At 36.4% G+C, this 19,164-nt stretch overlaps 1 protein-coding gene across 3 annotated transcripts in view; it reads right to left on the bottom strand.

Annotated features, from left to right (window-relative positions):
• The window catches only part of RASA2 (RAS p21 protein activator 2), a 54,708-nt gene that overhangs the window by 12,261 nt on the left and 23,283 nt on the right, over positions 1 to 19,164 (bottom strand). For all 3 annotated transcript variants that reach the window (XM_087740098.1, XM_087740099.1, XM_087740100.1), the window contains 8 exons: positions 10,905 to 10,988; positions 8,956 to 9,028; positions 7,573 to 7,649; positions 6,091 to 6,189; positions 3,790 to 3,946; positions 2,455 to 2,603; positions 996 to 1,110; positions 466 to 540 (listed from right to left, as the gene is read on the bottom strand). In XM_087740098.1, coding sequence (XP_087596224.1) covers positions 466 to 540; positions 996 to 1,110; positions 2,455 to 2,603; positions 3,790 to 3,946; positions 6,091 to 6,189; positions 7,573 to 7,649; positions 8,956 to 9,028; positions 10,905 to 10,988 — 829 coding nt within the window. The remainder of the gene's footprint in view (positions 1 to 465; positions 541 to 995; positions 1,111 to 2,454; positions 2,604 to 3,789; positions 3,947 to 6,090; positions 6,190 to 7,572; positions 7,650 to 8,955; positions 9,029 to 10,904; positions 10,989 to 19,164) is intronic.

Here is a 19,164-nt window from a genome sequence, read left to right on the forward strand (position 1 = left end):
TTGACAACAGCACATTACAAGAAAGGAGCACTTCCCATGCATACCTAGTGAATGTTAATTTAGTTTGTTGCAGCTACTATTGCCTTAAATGTCATTCTCTGGTAACAGGCAAGCAGCAAGCAAAACTTCAATGAAAAGTGTTAAAGCAGTCCTAATTAGCTACTTCATCATCTAGATGCCAAGTACAGAACATCAGGAATCACAACACTCAATAAATCGGTAAGGAGGGCTGTAATACTCTGTTTAGTTTCTCCTCCCCATCCCATTTTCTGTTGGACTATTCCTTTGCTGTTTTCATAAACAGGGATGTGAAAATACCGCTTTTCCTTTGCTTAGTCTGCAATTAGAGAATTACACTGCTACCATAAGCTACTCATTTTCCATTACACAGAGCTGCTTTTTAAAATGCTTTTCTATCAGATTTTGATAAAGTTTAAATTAGGAAAAACAGATTAGGAAACTCACCATATTATTTTCTCCATTTTCCCCTTCTTTTAATCTGATGGGATCTATTTCACAGGGTTTAGGAGACTCACATATCTGAAAAAAACAAACAAAACTATAGGAGTTCGATTTTTCAGACAGGAAGCATGAAAATGCACCTATTTAAAATCAGATTCTGTCCTAGATTCAGGGGTAAAACTCTAAATAGGTTCTAATGAGCCATAACAGCATGCAATAATCATCCTCACTTTTGTGTGTGCCTTTTTACATGGATCAATTACATGAAGCATCGTGTGGGTAAATTCTGCAATATGTTAGAGGCTAGAGCAACTGCCATTGACTGCTTACTTTTAAGTATCTGCAACATAAATAACAAAAAGTAGCTCCTCCCACTGAACTTAACCAATTATTGCTCAATTTAACTTTCCTCTAGAATTACCCCAAGTGAGTGAGTACTACCACACAGGGAGCTGTAACATGAATGCCAATCAAAGAGACAGGATACGCAGGGGGCTAAGTGTCCTAAAAACAGTTTCAGTAGGATAACCTACCTCATCAATAACAGGTTTCAAAGTAACCTTTAGGTAGTGCTTCCCCACTATTTTCATCATTTCATCTACACACCGAGTTGCTAACGAGTTGCCTCTGAAGACTGTGTTTGCTTCTCTGTAAGAAAAGAATAGGTTTTATTTGAACAGGAAAAAATAAGAAGCTTTGTTACAAAATCTGATAAAGTATTAATCTTGCTATTAAATAATTAATATTTTGAAAACATTTTTTCATATATTTCAGTCAGGAATTCCAGAACCTAGATACTCAGCTTGCAATGGCACTCAGGAGCAGAAAAAAAAAAATAAACAAGAATATTATTACAGCTATTGCCAAAACCAAGAACATAACTAAAACCATAAGGAAAAGCCTAAGAAATTGTAGACAAAGGTTATAATCCAGTGCTGAATGTGAGAAAGAACAATTGGAGAAAAGTTCCAAAATAATGAAGGCTTGTACCTCATCAATATACAGTTCTTCCTCCAGTAGTCCTGCTGAAAAAAACCTTAGAGCTACAATAAATAGCATACTGCTACACTAAACTGATAAACTCAGACACTTTAACCAAAACATATTTAATCTAGGGTTATACTTTTTATTCATTACAGCTGTTGAAGAAAACTGAAAGCCAGCTATGCAAAGCAAATCTTTCTAATCTGAGAGATTTAGTTTAATCTTTCTTTGTTGCAATTCAATTGTAACAGAAAGGAACGCATGTACTAAAATGCAGTTTAGAAAATTATTTTCCATGAATCACCTCTTTCTACACAGTTAAACTGTCCACCTTACTTTAATCTGGAATCAGTCAGCTTTGCAATGAACCATCCTGTGGTGACAAAATCCCTTCCACATCTCCACAGGACATGACTCGGCACCTCAGTGGCCACTACTCAGGTCTAATTTCTCTCCTAACCACAGAGCTGCAAATTCACAGGCCATACACTGCTACTTGGAAAAACTCCTTTGCTTGCTACTTTCAAGGCATGCAGGACACGTACTTACTTACAAGGCATCTCTGCAGAAAGAGTACCCCTCACTTAAGTCACATACTAAAGGAAATGAGATAAGATTCTCAGTAATTTTAAAAATGTTAAGTACCAATCTAATGACCAATAAAATTTGAAGACTGGGCAAATTATGACATTTTCAAATACAATCTATGCGCTTTTAGACACAACCCTAGACTGCTAGCTTGCTACGTTTAGCTGTATACTAGCTCTGAGAAAATTTTACAAAATTTTACCAAATAGCACATAATCATTAACTCTGACTCCCAGCTTTAATGTGATTTTAATGAATGCTTTTATAAACTAGCATTAAAAGATGAATGCATTTAATCAGTTCTACAAAATGAGAGAAAGAAATTCGACATGCTTACTTATCAATGTTGTATCATGAAGCCCTTGGAAACTCAAAGAATAATTTAAAAAGGCATGACATCACTAAACATGAAATACATACTGTGTGTCCTTCAGATCTAGTTCTGCCACTGCAGCAACAAACGGAACTAGCTTATGGTGGTGTAGCAACAATCGTACAAGAGGCAGAACAGCATCATACTTGTCTCGACAAACTTCACTCAGTATGTAGGCAGCAGATGCAGAAATCGGCTGTGAGAAAGCAGAATATTGAATCAAGAGTGAAGTAGTTAAAATGTTCTTCATGTATTTGGCAAAGTACATATCAAATCTAACAAGACTACTTCTTCTTAAAAGAAAGTTTCGACATTTGCTGTATAACATGGCAATTAAAAAGTTTCCATTCTACAGAAATACGTAATTGAAAATTGGTATTATCAATGCTATACTTGACATTTAAGAATGAAATTCAGCATCACTCACCCTTCGCACTTTCCCTAAAGGGTTAGAACATGGCTTTGTCACAAATCCAAGTAAAACGCAGTATGCAATTGCTTTATAATAATGTCATATATCTTTATAGGACTTTTAAAACTATAATCAGAGCACATTAAAATACAGTTCTCACGCTTCCAAAGTGTCTCTCACCATTCTACAGTTGGGAATTTCACTACAAAAACTGATCAAGTTATTTCACTTAAGTAAAAAAACAGCTGCTGACTGCTGCTAGCTACATACTCAGCTCTTCTTGAATTCCAGTGAAGTAGTATTTGAGTATGGGCTAGCAAACGTTTTAGTCACAGTCTGCTTCCTCTTTACCTTTCTTCTCCTCTGCCAGTACTTCACACTGAAGTGAAGAAAGGCTATAAAAGACCTAGGCATATAAAGCCTGGTTACTATAATTTGATTCCTGTCTCAATGCTATGCTAACCATCTACCACACTTCCCTCTTCGTCACCATGTCCACATCAGAAATCCAGTCATGCTGATTAACATACTGGGGAAGACAGAAGCAATTCAGAAGAAGTGGAATTAGAAATCAATTCTGAAGCAGACCATTTTTGGTAAAAGGTGATTATCTGCCCCTTCAGTGTCAATAATGCCCTGGAAAACCACTAAATCCAGGGGGCCAATAGCAGCCAGTGGAAGAAGACAATGTTGAAAAGAGCAACCAAGGAGAAGAAAGTATTTTATCTCTTCCAGTCACACAGCGCAGGTTATTTCACCGTCTCTGCTAATTCTTCTAAAATAAGAAGAAAATCTTTGTAGTTTGGAGCAGAAGTAAGTGCTCTACAAGAGGCTCATCTGATTGTGACACAAGTAATTTATGCAAAGGAACAAAAAAATTCTCTAGATATGCATAATTCACATTGTCTTATCCAGGACTGCATAATTCACTTTAAGTTTTCATTTTAAAAGAAATTTTCAACAAAAGTACCTGAACATCTGATGACTTTAGCAGCAAGTTTCTTAGAGAAGCATAGTATTCAGATGGAAGCACACAATCTTCAGTATAACAAATATTTAATCTAAGCGATCCCAAATCATCAGTTTTAGAAGACTTGTTTCCATTTTCTCTTGGCTGAAGTAAGTACCTGAAAGCAACAGGGCAATTCTAAAATATTAGATTCACATTTCATTAATTTGACTAATTCTACAATAAAGCAAAGTATCACATTTAATTATTTCAGTATACATAAACCGAGTCTGAAAACTGGCAATAAAATTCACATAAAAAAACTTGAGACACAAAAGAAAAAAGAGGAGCAGCATTTGATGCACCTTTAGCACATAATGAAACATTTATTTTCTCATCTCATCCTGAACAGTGAAATAGGGTACTTTTCTTACAGCTTAACTGGGATAGCAGGAATAGTTAGAAATTATGTTGGACCTTCTCATTTCACATCTAGGTTATATTTAGGGTGTTGGACATTGCAGATGGAACAGCTAGTGTCAAGAATTTAAATGGTCTAGTCTGAAACCAGTAAAAATACATAATATTAAGAGGCTGCATTCCTGATAAACAAGTAAGATTACAGGAAAAAAAATTATGCCTTTTTCCTATTCTCAATACAAAATGTATTACGCAATTCTTCATTGGCTTTTGCTGTAGTTCAACTGTATTCCAACAGGAGGTGCAGCTCTACAAAAATTTTAACAGCTTTTAAGTAGTGTCACAGTATAGTTTCAACATTCAGCCCGATAAACTGAAATCATATCTTCAAATATTCTTTTACGATCATTTTTATTTGTACTTCTACAATCAGAAGATCAGACTTTTTTTTTTTTTAATAATCAGATGCATTGCCCATGAAGGCATGCCAATATAAAGTAAAACCGATTTACAAGGAGAACCTCTACTTGACAGCATGACCCTTAGGCTTATTTTCCCAATATTTAGTACTAGTGATACTGGTTTATCTACTGTACTTCAGCTGTATTCAAAAACATTTAATATAAATTAATAATACTATAAAAAAATCAGTTATTTTTAATCATGGAAGTGTTTTGATGAGCAGATCACAATTGGATGTGAGGATGTTCAATACAAGGTATGCCTACAAAGTATCTTTGACACAAACCTCTCTATCAATGCTTCAAGTGAACTAGACATGAGTCGGGTCAATTCAAAAAGCTATACGACCACAATACACTGGTAATGAGTCCATGCTCATAGAACCTTTCTCTTAGCAGGTTGCTAACGGAGGCATGTCATTATGTTAATATGTTCATACAGCTTTTGATCAGTTCAGAAAACTGGCAGAACAAGCCTGTGTCTGCAATACACCATGTAAAAAACTGAAAATACTGACACAAACATTTATTATGTTTTGGATCACATTCAAACACTAAGAATCAGAGTTCAACTTTGACATGTCCAAGACACTTGGAGCCTGAGGTGGGTATGTGGAGCAGAGCCATAACGGTTCCTCGCCAAGACCTGTGTTCCATTTAGTTCCTATTTACCCACTTCCTTCATATGTGTTTTCTACATGGATATGCTAGGGCTTCCTCCACTCTTTTCTCTGTACTGAAAGGTTCACTAAAAGCAGAATATGCTACACACTTTGAGGCATTCGAATCCGTTGTACTCATTGCTTCCTGCCGCTAAGCAGTTGAGACAGTAAAGGGGCTAGAGATTGGCTCCTGCTTACAAGAACTTCAGAAGGGAGGTTGTTGGTATTTTATAAGCAGGTGTCTGTCTTTCCTGAATTCCCTTCATACCTTACGCTTCCAGCTTTTAAACTTCTGTGCCTGCTCCCCTGAAATTACATTGGATTAGTTCCAGAAGATACTTTCTGAACCTCCCCAAGGGAAAAAAAAAAAATAAAAAATCAGTCATTCTGGAAGTCTGAGTTAGGAATTTAATTACAAGTGATGCAATTCTGAGAAGTTCCACGTTTGCTGGTTAGGCTGAAAAGCATACACAGATCACTAAAATACAGCAAGCTGACCGAAAGATAGCTACGCTCAGTCTTCCCTTTCTTCGCGCTCTGCACTTTCCCTTCAAATGCATGAACTATTCTGTGGGAGTAGGCAGACGGGGGGAAGAGAAGAGCTGAATGTACCCTCTGGCTAGGTTAATTTATTGAGCAAGGAAACTCTCTAGAAAGACACTTTACCTAGATTAGAACAGGAAGACATATTTTAATGGATAGTTAGAATAAAACATATCCTTTGCAAGGGAAGATCTGCAAGATAGAAGCAAATTCATTTCTAAGCCACCATGTCTTACCATGCTTGAAAGGAATCATTTCTTAACACCTTCACAGGAACTTTAATTTCTCCTAGAAAGACGTCTTGTACCAAATTGCCATTATTCCATAGGTCAACCCTGAAAATAAGAACATGGCTTAATTTTTTTTTCTCCCAGAGAGAAATAAAAATCTTCAAGTTAACAGTAACTGCCTTACAGCAATAATCCACATGCATGCAGGCAGGAAATGTTAGAAATCTCACTCCATTCTAATTAAATCAAGAAGAATCAAATGAGTGGCTTATTAACCCACAAAGAACAGATAAAGAAACAAACAGTGAGAGTTAGACTCGCAAACCTTGCATCAGTAAATAAAAGTGATACTGGCAACATATGGATTCTGAGCAGTCTCCACCCCCAAAACTGTGCACATTTCTTCTCAGGTAATTCAAGTGAACTTTTTAACCAATGTATTTACATATCCCTATCTAATCGCTAAAATTTGGCACACTGCAATGCCACGCCAACACATGCGCTTGTTTTCCAAACAGCAGCTCATATGCTTACAACCTCAAAAGGAATCACAGACTCCAGACATGCACCTTGGGTTTTTTCTATTACTTCTTACCTCTCTGACATTTCTGACAGACAGCAGTTGTTAAGGAGAACAAACAAAATTAATACTAGATTTGTTGGGGCATCACTATTTTTCTAAATATATTTGCATCTATAATGAAATATACAATTCTAATTAAGATATTCATGAATCTAATAGTTAAAAATGCACATACCTAGTTAGTTCTACAATGGCTATTAAAACTAACTACTAAATTCTTCTGATGTCTGTTAGGAAACATATGCTAGCCTTGACTTTTTGTCATTCAGCAGATTTGGTGCATATTATGTACATGAGCACAATAAAGAAAAGAAACTGAGTACAGGGGCTCTCAACTGTTCTAACTACATAGCACAAATACTGACAGACCTGCTCTAAGGGTAAAGGAGCAGAAAAGGGGAATATACTTTGAAGTATTCTTTGCATTTGCAACAAAAAGATGCAACACAAATGTCCCTCTAAGAAGCAATGCAAAACAGTAAGAATCTCATAGAAGAGGCTTTTCCCTCTGTTTTTATTAAAACAGCCAACTATATTTGAAACCATAGAATAGCATCAGGTATGCTGTTATCCTTCAGTACAAGTTCTATTATCAATATTCTGCCCAGACTAATATATATTGATAGGACATCCTCACACCTCTTTACTCACAGGCATGGGAAACAAGTTTAGGCTGCTAGATACACTCTACCACTGTTCAGTTAAAAACAAAACCCCCCATCTTCAGTATGAAACACGCTAAAAAATTTGAGTAATTTTATATGTTAGAAGGATCTTTTCTACAAGTCTGATCAGTAATTCTCTGGAGTTACACTAAAATAAAACCTTTCTTTATTGTCTTGGTGATAAAAATGTTATGATTTATTAATGATGAAATAAATCACTTTCTAGTCTACATAACTTACCTGACTTCTAGTTTCTCAATATCTTCTTCTTCCACCTGAAACTGGGACTTTTTGGTGTAACTGCTGGACCTAGTTACCTGCAAGTAAATTCCTCCTATTAACACACTTTTAACTGTTGTATTATGGATGTCAAAAAACAAAGAAATCCCTGCCTCTTTAACATTGGTAAATAGTTACTGTTCCTTTTAAAAAGGAAGAAGTTCCATTCACCAAACAAACTGCCTTTTGACAGAAAGCAGGTGAAAAATGGGTCTAGAAGGGTTCATGGTGGAGCCTGAAGAGGGCTAGCCGATATCTAAGGGAATTATAGGATAGCTCTATCAGGAAAAACAAGAAGGAAGTATGACATGGAACTGGCAAGAATTTATTTGGTTTCAGCATGAGCCCCAAGAAATCATTAAAGTTAGTTCTGAGATGTTTAAGGAAACAACAAATAAGAAGTCCACTCTTCTTGCCCTAGTTATACCACAATTTTAACTTCTTATTTTAATTTTCCTTGTTTCTTGCCTGATTACATTCTCAGTTTAACTCCAATAAATCGTAAGTCATAAAGTTAACAGAGTGGTTTGGATCACGTTTTTATCCCAATATCTTACTTCCTAAGAAATTACACTCAGCATCTTGAGCAGGTCAACTGATACACATGTCATATGTTGATACTCTATACATAAGTATGGAACAATTTCTCACTCAAGTCCCACAGCAGGACCAGGATCTATATAAACACAGTAAATTATCATACATTTGAAGCACATATATAGTTGTACCACTTCCAACTCTCAACTAAACAGTATAGTATGCTTACATGCAAATGTAGTTTTTATTACAGAGACAAATCAGATCAAAATTCAAACTCGTAATTTGGTTATTATACGGTAATTCATGTAGAATTGAAATCAAATCCTGAATAACAAAAGAGTTAACATTTTTTAAATAAAATAATGAAATTAGACTTTATTGGGTATAAGTGCTACATTGTTTTATTAAAGAAATAAGTTGGGTGTTTTGTTTTTTGGGTTTGTTTTTTTTTTTTAGCTTAATGTCTTAAATATTTAAATCGAATTCCATAGGATAGGTTAAACTTCTCTTAGAATTCCTGATGGCAACAGATGCTATACAAAGTGATTCAAGGTAAAAAATTACCTTCACATATGTGCCTGTGAGGAAGTAATTTTTCACATAGCAATTGAAGGGGAATGCTATTGTCTGGTAGTCACCAGAAATGTAAGTTTGTCATTCACTTACATTTGAGAGGCTAGTAAAAGCTCTTCAATATGCTTGAAGAGAGCTTTCTGCATTAGGTACTGCTATGCAGCTTGCTTAAAAATATTTGAAGGGTTGCATAAAATAGATAAACAGGCAGAATACCACACAAAAAGTTACCTCAAAATAAAATGTTTCGTTAAACTGCGGATTGCTTGTTTTCTTCTTTACTTTGGTCTTCTTTTGGTCATTCCTGTTCCAATGTGGTAAAATTTTTACCATAGACAACTTAAACACACAATTTTAAAGACATTCTATTGTCAAGAAGGACCCATGCATTTAAGTTAAAACATATTTTGTCATTTTAGAGATCACTTTGATCAGTGAAGAAAATGTTAAAATAAAATGAGTTCATCTTCACAATATAGTTTGGAAAGTTAAAATTTCCAGTGCTGTATCTAGTTAATCGTGCATCTGTCCAGCCTAAAGTTTCTATTTCATTTCACAAATGAATATGACTTACACATATCAGGTAAAACAAATCAACAACTTCTAAAGCGTTTCAAACTTAAGTCTGCAGACAATTTCTTTACCTCTGCTCGCAGGTTACAAGCACAGTTTTTATTGTCTTGTTCAGCTGCCAATTTCTGCTTTTCCCACCCTTTTTTGTTGGGGAAATACCCACTACTTCTTTACAGACAGAGGCTTACACCAAGCCACTGAATGTTTCCTTTGGAAGGAACTACTGCTAATGCTAGATGCTAAACAGCATAGGGTCAAACAAAACAATTGCTCCCCACTCCCTTGTGTTTTATATGATTTCTTTTTTTAATTTCACATGTTTTATAAAAGAATACAGTCTTTCTTAGTTAGCAAAGGGCTATGATAGTATAAAAATGCCTTCTAAAAGAAACAAACATAAAATGTGGGGGAAAAACAGATGAGGGAGAAGAAAAATTGTCCTAGGCATCAACTAACTGTTTTCAGGCGCTGGCCATATAAATATTCCCACCATGGTACATGAGTCACACATGCATGAGATTGGAAAATCTTAACTAGGAACTTCTGTCAGATTTGCACATATATTCCTATACCAACAGGGTAAATATATTGTGGGGGACCAACATTCACCCAGTTCCATCTGTATCACAGGACTCAAACAGGAAATATGTGTCAATTTACCTTCTTTGGCAATTAAGACCACGCTTCCTAGGTATAATGGTCAAATCTCCCCAGCCCTCTTAAAAAAAACCCCAACCAACCAAAACAAAACAAAAAACCCCACCCACCAAAAAATGCCAACCCAAACCTAAAAAAATATGATCATGTATTACCAAGGAGGAAAAAATGCCCCATTCACTCAGAGCTTATTTGGGGACAATCCTTCCAAAGTCTTTAAAACACGCAAGTTTGCTAGAAGACGTTCTGGTACTATGCTCATAGTGGCAATTCTTCAGTACCAGAGAAAGTAGATGGACTTAGGTTTGGTGTTGCAAAAAGGAAACAACTGAAACCTAGCTTACTTTAGATGTTATTGGGCAGGGACTTACAGATAGTGAATGTGTGGGATACGGGATTTTTCTTAAATGAAAAACCCCAACCGTTGTTCAGGATTACTGATAAAAAAAAAAGAAGGCATGTAAACTGTGGGAACTTTTAGTAGCATCCTGAAGGTGCTGGCATTAGAAAGGTCCTACTAGAACCCCTACCCTCTTGCTTCCTCCCAGTTGCTAAACATTTGCTGCAAAGAAACTCACGCATTAAGAAAAATAGGGAACAGAGGAAAGCAGGTGAGCAACTGACTATCTCATCCCTTACAGGAATTTGACAAAAATTAACAGGAAGTACAGTGCAGATATCAAGAGTCCAGTACAAAACTTGAGAAGAAAGAACAAACTGAGCGACAAGTGGTTCTTGATTAGTCCAGGCCATTCAGACAGACCAAACACCTTCACAATCTGAGAGTATGGTAGGGAAGAGTACAGTAACAATGGAAGATGTGATATATGCAGAAAGCATTTTAAGATTTTTTTTCTAGATTTTAAAGACTTTGCTTAAAACCTATGACTTTCTTTCCTAGTTTAAGATCACAGCATTTTAGATTCATTAATTTTATACTAAAATGTTACCTGGAAGGCCCCACAAGAGAGACTGTGGCGTAAGGGTCACAATTCTGTCCATTTATAAGAGGCAACCCATGGCACTCCTTTATGCTACAAGGAAAAGGCAATCAATAGATCAGTGAAGCAATGTCTTCGGCTTAAAAAACAAACAAAACAAACAAAACAAACAAAACAAACAAAACAAACAAAACAAACAAAACAAACAAAACAAACAAAACAAACAAAACAAACAAAGCAAACAAAACAAACAAAACAAACCAAACAAACAAAACAAACAAAACAAACTAAACAAACAAAACAAACAAAACAAACAAAACAAACAAAACAAACAAAACAAACAAAACAAACAAAACAAACAAAACAAACAAAACAAACAAAACAAACAAAACAAACAAAACAAACAAAACCCACCCTTTATTTTTAAAAGATTTAAGTCCTGCTGTATTACACACTGATATATACGTTGATCCAACGTAATGTACATACATGAAGTAGATCATAATTACAGATCTCTAGATGGTAATACAAGGTAATATTCAAGTGTATAGTCAGGCTTAGGGGGGGCTCTGTGAGAACAAAATTCTTGGAATTGCTTCAATAACAGACATTCCAGTATCACACATGCATGGCAAAACCCTAAGTAAAATGTTAGGGGAAACTGCAGACTTCATTAACTTTTAAATTTGATTTCTCAAGGCCCACAAAAAGCTATTTGGCCTCATCCACATGGCAGCAACTACATTTGGAAGGCATTAAAATGGGTTTAAATATTTTGTTTTGGCTAAACTACATTCTGAGTTGAGTAAGCTGAGAAATGCAAAGTCATATCCTGAAATGTTATTTAAAATTAAGCATCCAAAACTATCAGTATATAGTCCTAGCACGTCTAGATTCCATCCATACTATTCAGCCACAAAGAGAAAATCGGTTTACCTTTGAAATAGTATTTAAAGTTTATTTTCAAACTGTTTTCACAACAGTGCATGATCAGTGTTAAATGGCCCTTTAAAAAATACGGTTTTCTTCCATAATTCATACAGTAAGTTGTAAGCTGGTGTTTAACAGGTACATATACACACTGTTCACCATTCTTGATGCAAAAGGGACGGAATGGTTAGAAAGTAATGCTCATGGGGACAGATATACATTTTCTGGACCTTTTCTGAAGGCTTGCAATCTTTCTGAGTCACCACAGCAGCAGCACTACTAGAAAAAGAGCTGGGTCAGCAAGCTGGCTAACCTTCAGATGCTGCCCACATACGAGTATTAACTAAAAACAGCTGGAACAACAAAAATAGAGCAAAACAGTTTGTAAATTTACAGCAGAAACCAGACTTTCTAGCAAAATGATGCTCTAATGTAGCCATGCACACTGTAGTATTTATTAAGTCCAGATATATTCAGCTGATTACAAAATTTCATAAACAAGACACAAATGAGATCTGAATGTTATATTCCTGCTCTCTCTTTTTAAAATAATCTATTTTTAAGTAATGTATTGCAGGAATTTAACTAAATTAATGCAAGTAAGTTTTGGTCGCCATAATTAGCCAGTTTGAATAAAAGCCAAACCCCATGTAACTTAAGGAGAAAACAGACTTTTCTACTCTAAGTTCATATAAACAATCAAGTGTCCTAATACTACTATAACGTGGAATAAATAGTTGTGCAGATCAAGTTAAAGTTACATAGCAGCAACAGCAGCTACACACTGTTGTTAAGTAAAAGCCTTCTGTACTGTAGAAAAGCTAGTGTTAAAACAATAACAAGAGTTGCAAACTCAAACACTCACAAGCGAGGAAACAACAGACACTAACACTCCTGTGCTGCCTCCAAACTCCACCCTCTTTGGAGTATGCACGATTATAAACCAGATGGTATTTCCCCCCCAAAAGTCCCTTTGTCTTAGCCAGTTCAGGGAACATTTAGTGCTGAACCACTGCACAATCATTTGTTATTTTTCTTCCAGTTTTCAAGCACATGGCCTTCAGCATTTCAATAATTTTTGAATCACAATGAACCCTACAGTGATTTCAAACCCACCATTTAAATGGGTTCTTGAAACATCCAGTTGTTTCATAAGCATTAATTGATTCCTCCCCCAACACATACGTGACATAGAAGAGTGGCGACAAAATTGAACTGTCTAGACTTTTCAGTCATTTGGGGTATCTGATTTGAGGCAGCTAGGGCTTGATTCTTTCAGACTATCAGGCATTTTGTAGCACTAAACATACTGTCTCTGCAGCTCTCAGATTTTTGGTTTCAGGTGTGAGTGCTGAGTGTACCTCTAAGCCTCAACTTGAATCTCATAGGAAATTCATAGATGATGGATCAAGTCAAACTTATCTGGATAGAATTAAACTATTTTAACAAGAACAACACAATTTCTCTTCCTACAGCCTGTGTCATATTCAGCAAGCTCCTGGATTTCTCTAGCAAACAGATATAAGTCTTACAGAAAGCAGTTTCTTTCCCTATGTATGAAGTTTCTTACTCCTTCCCTGATCACTGTATGAATGACCTGCATACTTGACATAATGATCCTGTGGGAAAACATCTATTATCATATGAATAAAAATTGATCACAATGCCCTACTTTTGCTTACAGAAACAGCTTGTTTCAGCCTCCCCTGTCTTTTTACAGCTTGACCACAACACACACAAAATAAGAAAGGCTTGTCTGTGATTTCTTGCAAGTTGAAAAACATTTTACTGACAACTACGCAGCCTTGCAGCAGAACTAGAATCTCCGGATTCATCATATAGATCTGTCACTTCAAGCTGATTTCATGCTCCAGTCAGTCTCCCTGTGTAGGCAGCTCTACCATTTCCTTTTCATCTCCTGCCCCAGTCGCAGTTCTGTTGCCAGCAAGTAAGGTCTACCGAGCTTAGACAGCCTACCCTGTTCCAACATCTCAAGAAACAAACAGTATCCCACCAGTCCCCCTGACCATCAACTCCGAACATTCCCAAATCTTTCCTCTTCAGACCCATGAGGCTCAAGAATTTCTTCCAAATTTATCTCACCTCCTCCCCTTCCATCTCCAACTCTAAGGCTAGCCAGCCATAACCATCCCTTACCTCTCCAGTTACTGCCTGGAGTCTGCTTTACACACATTATTGACAGCACAGCTAAGTCAACTGAACCACACCAAAATGGGGGATCCTCCTCTTTCTCTCACACTCCTGCCTTGCATCTAACACCTATGGTGGTTCTGTTTACTAACCTTACAGAAAGCTATTTAGGTTTCAAGCCGATTTTCAGTCAGTTTGGCAACCTGAATTAACCCAGTCATGCAGAAGATCTCACAAGCTCCAAAGGCAGTGCCAGGCAAGTAGCCATTAAGGGTAGGAAGCCATTAAATCAACTCAGCACTATCAAACCAGATTGTTACTCCCTGGGGACTGAATACACAAGGCTGAATTATTGCAGATAGTTTTAAGCCACTAAACAAACAGCCTGCAGTAAATATGTTTTAAAATTTTTGAAGATGTTTTAAGTGGCTCAATTAAAGTAGACTTAACAGAAATGCAAAAATGCATCCTCAACAGTTTACCAGCTAGCAAAGCTCACGGGAATACTGCCCTTCCCCAAAGAATCAGGCAAAGTGCTAGAACTGCAATCTTCTACAACAGGGAAAAACAAACAAACAAACAAACACCCCACCAAAACCAACAAAAACCCGCCAAACACTTTCACCAATCAAAAAATAAAATAACACTAAATATACATTCCTATTCTGACAACCATAATAAATATATTTCCACCATATGGTAAACATTTCAGCTTTGACAAATTGTTTCATCTATTTAGGCTGGCACAAGCAATTATCACTCAGAAAGCATAAATGCATAGAGTTTGAAGAAGTAGACAGGAACTTAAAAGCCTTTTATTTTATATTTTAAACTAGTACATCTTTATGTAAAGCCTAAGCCATAACTAACAGAAGGACTTTTGTTCTTTTCTCGAACTATGGATCAGTTACGGCACAGTGTAAGAGATCTTTCAGTTTACATTAATTCTTGCTTCACATCTCAGTAGTTTGTTCTGCAAGAGGAGTTTCATACAGGAAATACGAACCTTTCAGATACAACTGGCATATATTCAGCTCATAAGATGGAAATAAGTCCTTAAAAAGACACAGCCCGCAATGAAGCCCCTCAATGACTGAGGGGCTCTACCTCCACCATTCAAATCAACTGAAGTCCTCCAAGTGCAGAAACTAAATAACTGCAGCCATTAGGATTTGTACACTTCATAAAAATGGTTACATTCCCTAGAACGACTTCAGGGGAGCAGATAAACAGGACAGTAACAAACTGACAGGTCAATTTAAGATAGTATAGCCTATAATTTACTTAGAAAAGTAAGTGCAAAAAGAGACAAAATCTAGCTGTAACAAGCCATTTCTGGGCTTTCAAGTATTCGCATTGTAAATACATAAACCTGTTTCTTTCAGAGCTGCAGTCATGTCAAACACAGAGAAGGCAAGTACTACCATCCAATAGCCTAATTTGGCAAGAAACCGTTCAAGTATCATCTGTTTCAGCAGCAGCAAATATGCAAACAATGGTCACGCAAACTTGTTTTTACAGACTCCCAAAAAGGAGAGCTGCAAGCATATATTTTTGAAATGTGCTACTATACATGCCATTGTGGTTTTGAAAAAAGAGCCCACACTGAGTCAGCAGTTAATCTACTGCATTATCTTTTTCCCCTCCTCATTCACACATTAGAAAAGGAAACAACTAGAATCGGAGGCAAAACAAAATTTTAATTCAGAAATGGTCTGTGGCTGTATCTGCATGCAATTTAACAGCAAGTTTCCAAGTAATACGAAAATTATGTGTAAAATCAGGGCTTAGCCCTCTGTACTTGGTCTCTAAGATAGCCCTTCACCAAAGGAAGATTAACTTTGTACTTGTATTTCAAAAAAAGTGTAAGGGCTTCATTGATATAAGATAAGCAATTGCAAGTCTTCATTTGACTTTCTCCAGGGGAAAAAAAAAACCAAACGTATTTCAATATCACATTATTAGAATGCTTATACAACCTGAAAGCCCTAACTGACTTCAGAAAGTCACACCTTAAGAAAATTGGCCGCCATTTTTTCCTCTCCCCTGCCCCGTCATCAAGTAAGACCAGATCAGTCAGTCGTGGCATATCTTGTACGTGACCACTTTTTGTCAACTTGAGCAAAAGAAGGAAACTTCCAGTTTTTAAGAAGTGAGGGGTTTTTTTGACTGTTATCCACAGCTTTGCTGACAGAAACATAGTTTGAGATGTATTAATACTTATCCTTCCCCAAGCTTACTTCCCTTACATAAAGTTGGGGAATAGAGCCCTAATAAGGATCTAAATTAAAAATAAAAACAGAAGGGGGTGGGTGGAGGGATAGAGGACAAAAAGAAACGTGAGGAATCGCATTCCTGGTTTCATTATAGGACAACTGACCATCCCTTCATCATATGCAGCAACACTTATCTTTCTACAATCACATGTTCTTTTCCCAACAACTTCTTGTTTGGAAAAGATGGTTTTACTATACATACTAGCATGAGAAATTAAGCCTTCCTCCCTCCCACATTAGCTGTAAGAGGCTACCATCAGCAGCAGCTCTCTTGTCCAAATCCTTAACTTTCCAAAACTGCTTCCTACTGGAATCACCTTCAGGTTTTAAATCAATTCTTATCATAAAACCCATCTAGAAGACCAGCAAAAAAAGCTTCTACAACCATGTCTACAAAACCAAAATAATATGGATCCATCTCCTAGTCACGTCCAATCCTATTGCTTTCATTCATCCACAAACAAAAAGGTGAGAGGGGACTCCAGATAACGTTCAGAACCACAGCCCTTGAATTTCTTGCTATTGTCTGTGCGCTTAACATGATCTTCAATCTTGTGTTGTGAAAGTTATAGCTACTATTTTTCATCTTTGTAGAACTTCCGGACTCCCAGGGAATACATTGTGGAAATCCATTAGAAACTTACCTACGCACAGAAGCCAGCACAAGTATCTAGAATTCTCTTATCCTACAAAAAAATGTAACTGGTGAAGGTTTAAAAGCTTCCCTGCCTCATTACATTGAGAGACCATTAATTTGGACATGAAGTAAAACATGGCTCTGAAAGGCAAGTATTACAGCCCATATTTTAAGAATTATTTTTTCCATGATATTTTTTTCTTTGGCCAATACTTTTTCAGTTTTGGACAGATTGAGAAGAAGCCAGGACAGAAACACACATACATGCCCACCTTTGCCTTTTTTTACTCAATCACAGCTCTGCTACTTCCTATTTCAGCTTTTTTAAAGGAGTTACTAATACAATGACTTCTCGGGGCCTGGTGACTAACAAAACATAGCAATAAGTGCATCACTGACTAATTACCCTCAGAAATTTACAAAATAAGCAGACTGCTAAAGAGTTCACATTTTCTGTTAAAGAATCTCACGTGTATTTTCTGTAAGGTCCTCATGCTTTAAGATCAAAAAGGTCTCAAAAATGCCCTCACATCCATTTCTATAACACTATATCCAGGGAGAGACTTCTTATTTCTCATATTCTCACATGTACATCCAAAAATATATTTACGTACAATGTATTACTTATGCAGCCAATTTTTTCAAGGCTATCAGCTTGTGTGATAAAATACTACTGAACATTTTTAGTTTAAGGAACTCCAGTGCATTTCATAATCTCAGATGAAGACAAAAGTACTGATGTAATACTGCAGTGTTTAACGCACGGTCCTCTCCCACGTGTCAGTGAGTGGGCGAGTACAGCAACCACGAGAGAACCCTGGCTTCCTTTTGATCATTTATCTCAGTCATAAAGAGATCCTAAGAGAGGGCACAGTGAGTAACCCACTTCCTACTCAAAACTGCAATCTGCAACAGTAACTTTCTAAAGCAACTTTTCTTCATCATATTAAAAATCCAAACATGTTTTAAAAATAAAATAAAATAATTTAACTTAGACTAAAGTGCACAGATATATAAAAAAAAAAATTAAAAAAATATTCTATCAGAAAGTTAAGTTGGGAATAAAACACAAAGTCATCAAGCTCCAGCCAGCTTTTGGTGGTGAATAGTCCATGGGGGAAAAGCTGTTCTAATTCTGCCTTGTGCTGCAGGTGGGATACAAAAACAAGAGCAGCAGGACTCCCAGTGAGGCAAGCTGCCACCCACTATACAAGTAGAAACACATTCAGAATTATCTTTAAGTTACAAATATACATTGATGTACAGCAAGTTTCCATATCTTACCTGAATTATCAGCCTACAATATCCATTAAAGCACTACCAGTTTCACTGGCTTAGTTCTACCAAAGAACTAGCTTCCGTTTTCATACCAAGTAACGGAAAAGCAAAGAGATTATTTTGCTAGGTCTGGCTCCAACTAAACTACTCATCTTTGTTTAGATAGTTGACTAAGACAGAAAGAATGTAATTTAAACCTCATAATGAAAATTACATTAGCAAAATTGACAGTGTAAGTGTCTCTCCCTGCTCCCTGGAGCTGATCTGAACATGAAGTCACTGAGACAAACAGAAGACCACACACCATTTCCTCCCCTCACAGTTTCACAATACAACCCATTCTTTCATACTAAATTCTCAGAGAGGATTTAAAAAAAAACAAACCCCAAAAAAAACCCCAAAAACCCACGACAACCCTTACTCTCTGAATAAATATATAAGTTAATGAACCATGTTTGAAAGCAAAATTAAGAATCTTACTACATTTTGAGTTTTTAATCTTAATTTTCACTTAGTCTTTATAACCCCTGTGTCTTTACCCTTTTCTTCACATGGCCTATCCCACAACCTGTTAGGAGACAAGTGCAGAAAAGCTTTTATTTCTTTCTGAAGCACTAAAAATAAAAAAACTGCAGTAAGACTGGCTTGTTCTCCTGAACCTAACTCATGCTGAGAACGTAGAGTCACAAGAGAACACTGTCAATCTCACTGAGTCTCTGCAAGTCATTGGTTTCCACTGGTCTTTTCAATGAAAGCAGTCTCTCAGAGGCAAGTAACATAGAAGGCTGTCAGACTTCTTCCAAAGTAAAGGATAGGATTAGTTTCTAGAGAGACCAGTATCTTCTAGTATGCCCTTATCAGACAAACTTTTTATGACAGTGTCGAAACATTTTTGTATAGCTGTATTTGCATTAGCTTCTTATCAATTTCTGGCCCTAAGTGTATTGCTTAATAATGAATAAAAAGAAACTGAGTGACCAGTACATGTGGAATTTTG

Source organism: Nipponia nippon, unplaced genomic scaffold (genome assembly GCF_047370975.1).
Source record: "Nipponia nippon isolate SJK-2023a ecotype South Korea unplaced genomic scaffold, ASM4737097v1 scaffold_7, whole genome shotgun sequence".
NCBI lineage: Eukaryota > Metazoa > Chordata > Aves > Pelecaniformes > Threskiornithidae > Nipponia > Nipponia nippon.